Below are 11,068 nucleotides of genomic sequence, written 5' to 3'. Positions count from 1 at the left end.
CCTGAAAATCATAATGCTTTAACCATCTAAGTTTTTTCCGCAATGATTTAATCCTTCAAGTTTGCGTTTACTTGTTGGTTTAACTCGTGAAACCATCAAAATTTTGAAACTTAGATGATTAATATGGAAAAAATTAAATTGGTAAAATCTTTATAAAAGATAAACGTAAGGATTAAACCATCAAACTTAGATGATTAATATGGATTAATTTAAAATGGTAAAATCTTTATAAAAGATAAACGTAAGGATTAAACCATCAAACTTTCTTTGCAAATGGTTAAACAACCAAATTTTCGATACTTCTGATTAAATCACGAGGGAAAAAAAGTGAAACTTTGGATCTGTGTTACTGCAACCAAGTGCAAAATGGATTGGTTGCGTATGTGTGTAACTAGTCAACTCCTGTTATCACCTATTGCCATGTCACCATTCCGCCTATGTGGTAGTACACGTCGTCAACTTTACCTCCATAGTTCTTCACCGGCTACCTTCTTGAGTATTACACGCCTCACATGATCTACATTTCTTCACAACTTCCCCTTTTAACTAATCTTATCTTATTTTGTGTTTAAAAACCACCCTTTATTTGACATCAATGTGTTGTGAGATGTTAAACTTGCCTGTGTTAACTACTTAATAAGTACCCTTAAGCATGGTTCTTCCCACCTATTTATGAGAAACACACATGGTCAAACTAATTCCAGTCTACTTGTTATGGATTTATTTTAACTATCATGTCCATGTGTTTAGCATGCTCCAAATTGGACTTATCAGATATGATCAATTTAATTCCACACTACTTTATATTTATTAAGCAATAAATGATTTCCATATCAATTATTATACTCTCAAACTCACCCTGTTTCAGGTCTGGTTCAAGGTAAAAGGTCAACCCTCCAACCCGAAACTAACACATTATTTTTTACTTGTATTGCACGAAAGCAACTCTTCAACCTAAAACAAACCCACTAACATTAATACAACCCGAAATTAACCTTTGAATATGGCTTGGGTGACACAAACCGACCTGTCAACCCAAAACTAACCCGCTAATATCATATTTACCCGAAATTAATCATTTAATTTGACCCATTTGACACAAAATAACCCTTCAATGCAAAAGTAACATTCTAACATCAAATCAACACGTAATGTACTATTAAATTTTACCACGCAAAACTAACATTCTAACATCAAATCAACACGTAATGTACTATTAAATTTTACCCGTTTGATACAAAAGCGACCCTTAAACCCGAAACTAATCCATTAAATTTGACTCATTTGCTACCTGACCCGGTGGCACCCAACTCGTTAACCTAAATTTAGCCTGCCAATCTGTCTGTTCATCTAAATTAGTTATGCAGATATTTTCTTACCTGGATACTTTTGACCCATAAACTTGTTTATCAAGTTGGTTTTGAATCGGACACTCAACTCATCAATCCGACCCAAATTGTCACTCATGCTTGTATAATTAGATGTATGAATGAAGCATAATAAACGACATAGATAGTTCTAAGAAAAGAGTATTGCAAGTATTGTTATCGTTACGTTATGTAACATGTAAATTGATGACTTGAAAAACACTCTATTTCACACGATAATATTAAGTGTGCTAAGTTGCTAAATTTGCTTCAGTAGCTACTTAATGACCACCTACTTATGAGTTAGTTCCTTAGTATTTCAATAATCGTGTTTGATTTTAGGGAAAAACCCCAAAACACTTATATTCATCAATTCTCAGTCGGGTTCGGAAAGATAATCAGTTCATTGATCCATTCAGTAGCACGTAGTCCGTAACTGAATACTAAATTCTTTGGTTAGGCTTTGAGTCATGTATGGCTTTTAATGAAATCGAAGGCATTTTACAGGCAAATATCATAATCATACTCATAATACCAATTAAATGATATAAAATAATTTGCTGAAATAATTGCATTGAGTGTTTGACTAAATTAAATGAAATTCATAAAGTGTAAAGTACAGTTAAGACTTTTTCAATAAACAACACAATTTAAGAGTTCAACAACACACTTACTTTTTATAATTGATTTACATATCAACGACACCTTAGCACTTACTCCTGAAAACTGAACAAGGACCTCATATACCATCCATGACACCTTTCTTAAAAACCAAAGTTACAAACACTAACGCAGAGTGTAGAAACATTTAAAGCCACAATTGAGAACGGTTTGTTCTGAAATAAATTTGAGAAAGGGCAAGAGTAAGGCCGAATGTTTGAAAACGCTCTTTGGCAGAGCCCTGTGATATTAGTGTTCTCTCAGGAAGTAAAAAGTTTGACAGCATGGTGTAAGCCTCCACCAATATTAGTGGTCTAATTAAGTACTACACTCCAATATTGACTCTAGTGAACTAAATTTAAAATCTCTCAAATACATTTTCATTCATGTCAATTATCCAAACATCGCCATTCTGGTTTAATCGGCCATATATACAGTTCTCCTCCCCCTCCTTAAAACTCAATATCAGGCAAAAAAAATAAAAAATAAACAATAAAATTTGTAAACATGATGATTTCAATGGGCACATTAACTGCAGCAACCACTGCAGGATGCAATGCTATCACTAATAACTACTCACTTGCCTTAATTCCTCCACATACCTTTAATTCCACCTCAATTCGCCTACGAAAAAACAATTTGTTACGTAATTTGTCGAACGCGAGACTTGTTCCGGTAGCAGCGACAACAGTTAATCATCCTAACGGCGTTGCGGTTGATTCAGAGGAAGAAAGAAGGAATTTGAAAGAACAGTTACGGTTAGGAAGTTTGACGGAAGATGGATTATCGTATAAGGAAAGGTTTTTTATAAGGTGGTATGAAGTAGGTGTTAACAAAACTGCCACTATTGAAACCATGGCTAATTTGTTACAAGTTAGTCTCTTTTTTTTTCTTCTACATTTTTTTTGGAAAGCTGAGTTTGAAATCGCTGACGCGGATAGAAACCACTCACCTGATTATGGACCACACACATGCGTTTCCAAGCGGAAACCCGAACCGCATAACAGAGACTTGATCCATCAATCCATACGGTCATGTGGATCCTAGAGCTCTATTGAGTAATTTCTTCTATAATATCTATTGTAGATTGTAATAATGATTTAATGAAATGAATTGCAGGAAAGTGTGGGTAATCATATTCATTGTGCTGGATTTATCACCCACAGACTTGCCAAGCATCATATAATGGTGGCTGCACGAATGCATATCGAAATTTACAGATACCCTGCTTGGTATAATTAATTATTTTATTTCGTTCTAAAAATGGTTTTCACTTAATTAGTTTATAAAGTTGGGTATAAGATAATTGTTCATGTGTTGGTGTTTGTAATAGGAGGGATGTGGTTGAAATCGAGACTTGGTGTCAAGGTGAAGGAAGGATTGCAATTAGACGTGATTGGATTATTAGAGACTACGCTAATGGCGAGGTCATTGGAAGGGCTACAAGGTGCATTACAATAATTATTATTATTTATTTATTTTTTTATTTGGAAATTTAGAGTACAATGAAAGAAGCTCAATTAATAATTATCGCGCTAACTTTGTAACCAAGAGGTTGTTACAGGATGGAAAAATATGTATACAGTATATCAATGATAAATTGTGTGTGTGCGCGCGCGTGTGTGTGTGACTTTTATAAAAGATCTGAACTAAAAAATAAAAAATAGTAAAAGAATATTGTAATGAAAGAGTTCATTTTCATATGTTTGGATGTAAATGGCTTTTAATGGTAGTAAATAATATTAGGTTGCAGCTGTTGCATATTTAGTAAGACTCATTCCTTATGTTATATTTTGTGCATAATGAAATAATCTAAAAAATATAAGCTAACAATTTCCTGTTAAAACTGCAGCAAATGGGTGACGATGAATCTTGAGACTCGAAAACTCCAGAAATTCAGTGATGACGTCATAGACGAATATTCAGTTTTCTGCCCAAAGACGTTGAGGTGATTTTCTTCTGGTTATACATAATGTAACCAATTACATATGGTCATATGTAAACTAACCAAGTAACCATATTACTTGTTTTGACAAACAGTCCAAACTGTAACTGTTGGAAATAGGAGGTTATGTATATTATTTGTGGGAGAGATGATTGATGATTTAGAAGTTTGATTGATCTTGAAAACTCTTCTTTTATTGCTTATTGAATTGCTTTTTTGCTTGATTACAAATGAGGGGTGAAGCCCTCTATTTATACTACTCAATGGAGTAGTCTAGATCACTCCATCATCTACTACTATCTAGATATTTCCTAGTATTTCTAGACCTAGATATTTTACAAGATTATTCTACACACATTCTACACACTTTCACTACTACATATTACAAGAAGCTTCTACATAATGGGCTATAATCTTGATCCAAAATATTTGTATACTTGCAAGCCCAAATCCAAAACAAATAGCCCACAATCAAGTTTAGTTTCCAACAGCCCCCCTTAAACTTGATTTCGTCACTCCGAGCATATTCCGTAATCTCTGAAAAGTCTCGTGTTTTAGAGGCTTTGTGAAAATATCAGCAACTTGGTCGAATGACTTCGTGTACTTTATCTGCACCTCTTTATTTGTAACACACTCCCTGATGAAATGGTATTTCGTATCGATGTGCTTGCTTCGATCATGGAAGACTGGATTCTTTGCTAGAGCAATCGCAGACTTGTTATCCACATATATCTCCGTAGCTTCCTTTTGAAAAAACTTAAGCTCATTTAGTAACTTCCTGAGCCATATTGCATGACAGGTGCACGATGTTGCTGCTACAAACTCGGCTTCACACGTTGACAGAGTCACAATGGGTTGCTTCTTCGAGCTCCATGTGAACGCCGTATCTCCCATATAGAACACGAAACCACTCGTACTCTTACGATCATCTATGTCTCCAGCCCAATCACTATCACTGTATCCAACTAGCTTGAAGTGCTTAGAAGGCGAATAAAACAGGCCATAGTCAATCGTACCTTTGATGTAGCGAAGTATCCTCTTGGCCGCCTTCAAGTGATTTATTGTAGGTGCTTCCATGTATCGACTTACTAGTCCAACTCCGTAGAGAATATCTGGCCTCGTGCAGGTTAGGTACCTCAGACTTCCAACCAAACTCTTGTATTGTGTTGGGTCCACCAAGTATCCTTCATCATCTTTTGACAATTTGAGATTGCAATCCACCGGTGTATTCATTGACTTGCAGTCATTCATCTTAAACTTCTTGAGCACCTCATTCGCATAACCTTCTTGGGATATGAATATTCCTTCTTTCTTTTGTTTTACCTCGATCCCAAGATAGTAAGCCATAAGTCCAATGTCGGTCATCTCGAACTCCCGAACCATTGCTTTCTTGAACTCCTCAAACATTTTGGGATTACTACCGGTGAATATCAAGTCATCCACGTATAGGCACACAATCATAACATCTCCATCATTGCTAACTTTGGTGTAGAGGGCATGCTCATGGGGGCATTTCGTAAAGTCATTCTGTTGGAAATACTTGTCTATCCTGCTATTCCATGCCCGAGGCGCTTGCTTCAACCCGTATAAGGCCTTTTTCAATTTTAGCACCTTATTCTCTTGGCCTTTCACGATGTATCCCAAAGGTTGTTCTATATAGACTTCTTCTTCTAAGTGGCCATTAAGGAACGCAGATTTGACATCCATTTGATAAATCTTCCAATTATGTTGAGCCGCAAGTGAGATTATCAATCTTATAGTTTCTAGACGAGCAACGGGAGCAAATACCTCGTCATAGTCTATGCCGGCTCGTTGACTATATCCCTTCGCCACCAACCTTGCCTTATATCTTTCAACTTCACCTTTGGAATTCTTCTTGGCCTTGTACACCCATTTTACACCAATAGCCTTATGTCCCTTTGGTAGTGTGGCAAGATCCCACGTACTATTCTTCTCGATTGCTTGAATCTCTTCGTCCATAGCACGTTTCCACTTTTGGCTTTTTGCTGCATCTTCATAACTTATTGGCTCACAGTCGGCAAGAAGACAGAACAATGATAGATCCTCCATAGGCTGGGTTACCTCGTACAACTCCTCAATGCTCCTTGTGTGATGTTGTAGCCTACTTGATTCTCCTCCTGATGTTGGTGTCACTTCATTAGGTGTAGTGGTTGGAGTACGTGGAGAGTGCGGAGATGGTGTACTAGAAGATTCTTGAACTTCTATATATTCTTCGTTCCTTGCAGTACTCTCGAATGGATAAGGGAGAAAGTCGTAGTTCTCCTCTTCGGGAACATTCCAATCCCATGTTGCTTCTTCATTGAACACCACATCTCGACTTGAGATTACTTTACCGGTCTTGGGATTGTATAACTTGTAACCCTTCGAACTTGAGTCATAGCCCACGAATATGAGTTTCTCGCTTTTATCATCGAGCTTCGTCCTCTTCTGATCTGGCACATGAGCATATGCCACACTTCCGAACACTCGAAGGTGTAAGATGCCGGGCTTCCTTCTACTCCAAGCTTCAATGGGCGTTTTGTTCTTGACGCTTCTAGTGGGCGAGCGATTTGCTAGATAGATCGCACAGTCCACTGCCTCAGCCCAAAACTCCTTAGGCATCCTTTTGCTCTTTAACATACTCCGGGCCATATCAAGAATGGTCCTATTTTTTCTTTCCGCAACACCATTTTGTTGAGGTGAATATGGAAGAGTTAGAGGACGTCGTAAGCCATTGTTGTCGCAAAATTCCTTGAATTCCTTGGATGTAAACTCTCCTCCACGATCGGATCTCATTGCCTTTATGGTGAGACCACTTTGATTCTCCACAAACGCTTTAAACTTCTTGAACATTCCAAAAGCTTCCGACTTTTCTTTTAGAAAATAGACCCATGTCTTTCGACTAAAATCATCAATGAATAGAAGAAAATATCTATTTTTACCAAAAGACGGTGGGCTTATGGGTCCACACACATCCGTGTGAATAAGTTCTAGAGGTTTCTTCGCTCTACTAGAAGCTTCTGTTGGAAAACTGTTTCGGAAGTGCTTTCCTAGAAGGCATCCTTTACATATTTGATCCGGATGATTAATTGGAGGCAAACCCTTCACCATTCCTTTACTTGATAATAATTTTAACCCTCCAAAATTTAAGTGCCCGTATCTCATGTGCCAAAGCCAAGAATTATCTTTGAAACATGCTTTTAAACATCTTGGAATGTCATGTTGAATATTTAGCATGAACATCCTATTCGTTGACATTGGCACCTTAGCAATCAAACCTCCTTTTTGGTCTCTTAAAGAAAGAGTACGATTTATCATGTGAATATCATAGCCTTTCTCTAAGAGTTGTCCAATACTCAGTATATTCGTCTTCATATTAGGCACATAATACACGTTAGAGATAAATTGATGCCTTCCATTTTTTAAGTGGATGAGAATCTTACCTTTGCCTTTAACCGGGACTTTAGAGGAATCTCCGAAGGTGATATTTCCACTAATTACCTCGTCTAACTCCACAAACATGTTTTTGTCACCGCACATATGGTTGCTTGCACCCGTGTCGAGATACCACAAATTTGATTCTCCGTTATCTTCACCTTTGCATGCTAGTAACAAAGTGTTTTTCACGGCTTCGGTATCTTCTTGCACTAAATTTGCTCTTTCTTGCACGTAATTGTTTGATTTCTCGCATTCCGAGGCATAGTGGCCAAATTTATGACAATTATAGCATTTGGTTTGAGAATTGTCATACCTTGGCCTTCTACTTGTGTAGCCTCTCCCGCGACCTCTTGTCGGGTGAAAATCTTGACTTCTTTCTTCATTTTTATAAGAACTATAACCTCCACGTTTGGAATATCCTTGCCCTCGTCCTCGGCCACGTACTTGACCACGACCTCGTTGACTCGGTTGATGAGTCTTTTCACTACTCTCTTCCTTGAAAGACAGTTTTGATTGTAAAGCTTGCTCCAAAGGCTCCTTATTTTTCTTATTGAACCTCTCTTCATGGGCTTGTAGTGAACCCATGAGTTCATCGATAGTCATTGATTCTAGATCTTTAGATTCTTCGATGGCTACGACTATATAGTCGAATTTCGAATCTAATGATCTAAAAATCTTCTCAATGACTCTTACATCACTTAGAGTTTCACCATTCCTCTTTAATTGATTGACAATCGCCAAGACTCTTGTAAAATAATCGAAAATTGATTCTGAGTCTTTCTTATTTAAGGATTCGAACTCACCTCGTAGTGTTTGTAGTCGAACCTTTTTCACCTTTTCAACTCCCTTGTGAGAATTCTCCAAGATCTCCCATGCTTTCTTGGCGGTGGTTGCACTTGAAATTTTCTCAAAAGCTCCATCATCTACACTTTGTTGGATGATGGAAAGAGCCTTTTGATCGTTCGTCTTCATTAATTTTTTCTCCTTGCCGAGAGGACCTTTTTCTGCAGGTTCCTCATAGCCTTCCTCCACAATCTCCCATAAGTCTTGTCCACCTAGGAAGGTCTTCATTTGGATGCTCCATCGATCATAATTATCCTTTGTGAGGCGAGGAAACGTGATGACATTGTTGGCCATCATCTTGTCGAACCAAGCTCTTGATACCAATTTGTTGAAAATAGGAGGTTATGTATATTATTTGTGGGAGAGATGATTGATGATTTAGAAGTTTGATTGATCTTGAAAACTCTTCTTTTATTGCTTATTGAATTGCTTTTTTGCTTGATTACAAATGAGGGGTGAAGCCCTCTATTTATACTACTCAATGGAGTAGTCTAGATCACTCCATCATCTACTACTATCTAGATATTTCTTAGTATTTCTAGACCTAGATATTTTACAAGATTATTCTACACACATTCTACACACTTTCACTACTACATATTACAAGAAGCTTCTACATAATGGGCTATAATCTTGATCCAAAATATTTGTATACTTGCAAGCCCAAATCCAAAACAAATAGCCCACAATCAAGTTTAGTTTCCAACAGTAACAGTATTACTTGTTTTGATAAGTTACCTAACCTGCCGGAGCATTTTGCTTTAATTAATGAGTACTTGCTTATTATGTGGCTTCAGATTAGCATTTCATGAAGAGAACAATAACAGCCTGAAGAAAATAGGGAAACTGGAAGATCCAGCTGAATATTCCAAGCTAGGACTAGCTGTAAGGCCACATTAACTACGTATATATGAATACTTATGTTATTGAGTTTACTACTCGTATTAAGTATTAACCACCGATAACTTATAACGATATGTTCATATGCAGCCAAGAAGAACTGATCTGGATATGAATGGGCATGTCAACAATGTTACCTACATTGGATGGGTTCTTGAGGTTAGTCAGAGTATCTATGTTCCATGTTACGAGTAAAAAGATTGTGTCCTAACAACATTTAATGTGTTATACAAGTTGCAGAATTTTAATGTTCAATGTGTTTTTTATATCATTCCGTTAGAAATTTTTTCCTTCTAAAACGGCCATTATATGATACTCTATGATTCCCAATTTATTGTCCAGTATTTTTTTTTAAGCTGTCTCAAATTAATTGTCCGCTTTCATAAATAAATAAGGAATAACGAGGTAAAGCTTTTTTATACCCTTAATGTATGCAGGTAAAACAAAAACACATAAAGTAGACGTTAGTTTTTTTTATCCATTTGCCTATGAATTTGTAGTGGTTATGTTTATTACCAAATGGGTCTGATCTAAAAATTTAACTAAGATGTGGGTGGTCAAATGGGTCTATGAAATTTCCCAAAGTTCACTTATAATGCAGTAGTATACTTAAGGTAATAATCCTTAATTCGTTGATTATATGCGTAATGATTTATGTGTTTTCAACAGAGCATCCCGCAAGAAGTCATAGACACTCATGAGCTGCAAAGTATTACTTTAGACTTCAAACGTGAGTGCCTTCGTGATGAAGTTGTCGATTCTCTCACCACTCCTGAACCACTTGATGCTGCTGCAGTTTCAAACAATGGATATGTTGATTCCAAAACAGATGGAATGCAATTGAATAAATTTTTGCATTTAATGCGATCATCGGGCAATGGTCATGAAATAAATAGGTGTCGTACTGAATGGAGAAAAAGCCTGTAAAATTTTGAACATAATAGTTCATTATACTATGGTTCGTATGTTTTCGGTTATATTCTTTTGCTTTTACCCATTTGTGCATGTTATTACATGGAGTTTACTCCGTCGGGTCGGTGTTAATCCAACTGTTAGAAGTAATATAAGCCTGATACATAAATTATACTACTAGTTATGTATGAATTTATGAGTCACACAAAGAGCTCTGAGACGCCAATTAATATTTTAGGCTTTACTAATAAGATAGAAAAGAAAGGGATTTTTCATTAGGCTGCGAAGGTTTGAAACCTTATACAAACAAAGAACATTCTCTACTAAAGCTAATGTTACTAGCACTTACCACCCAATGAGAATGGCCCTATCGAGAAATGTTATTAAAATTGAATGAGGAAATCCTCTCTCCGCTTTTAAGAAAATGACGGGAGGGTATATTAGTAATTTTGTAATTAAGCTTATTAGCGCATAATAGTACGACCTTAGAGATGCCATATGGATAACGATGAATGCTCCATAGTGCATATGATAAGGTCACTTCCGCTATTGCGTCTTCTTTAGAAAGGCAAGCAACCACACCCAACTACCAACAATACATACAATAGTCTCAATTCAAAGACTTAATCCGCAACCTCACAATTAGAAAGGTCACCAAGATACCGATGTGTTTTCATTATTTATTTCCAACTACGTCCTCTTTAACATGTTAGATGTTAATATAAAAACGGTGTCGTATGATAAAAGATTTGATTCTCAAAGAAGATCATACCACCCTAGAATAGCTACTTCAAAATTCTTGATTTTCTACAATTCCCCATTGGAGCATCAGGTCATGTGGATCTATCAAATGTTTGATAAAGATGTATTTGAGTTGATTAAAAGAAACTTACGACACTAGTCTGCCGAAAATATTAGCTAGGAACCTGCAACTTAAAGTGACTATAAATTGTAACGCTATTTGGCATCCTAAAACTGTCAGATATTTAGATGTGTAATAGGC

The 11,068-nt window shown here is 36.6% G+C and overlaps 1 protein-coding gene across 1 annotated transcript; it reads left to right on the top strand.

The window, feature by feature from the left end:
- The first annotated feature begins 2,534 nt into the window (after positions 1-2,534).
- Positions 2,535-10,080, top strand: LOC139853909 (oleoyl-acyl carrier protein thioesterase, chloroplastic-like). Its single transcript, XM_071843249.1, has 7 exons — positions 2,535-2,900; positions 3,147-3,259; positions 3,361-3,474; positions 3,880-3,975; positions 9,051-9,138; positions 9,244-9,312; positions 9,823-10,080. Exons 1-7 carry the CDS (start codon positions 2,535-2,537, stop codon positions 10,078-10,080), a joined length of 1,104 nt encoding a protein of 367 aa, XP_071699350.1.
- Positions 10,081-11,068: the final 988 nt, after the last annotated feature.

This window comes from Rutidosis leptorrhynchoides, chromosome 6, assembly GCF_046630445.1.
Source record: "Rutidosis leptorrhynchoides isolate AG116_Rl617_1_P2 chromosome 6, CSIRO_AGI_Rlap_v1, whole genome shotgun sequence".
Taxonomy (NCBI): Eukaryota; Viridiplantae; Streptophyta; class Magnoliopsida; order Asterales; family Asteraceae; genus Rutidosis; species Rutidosis leptorrhynchoides.
Note: the sequence above shows the minus strand (reverse complement) of the source record. Positions and strands in the feature narration are given on the sequence as shown.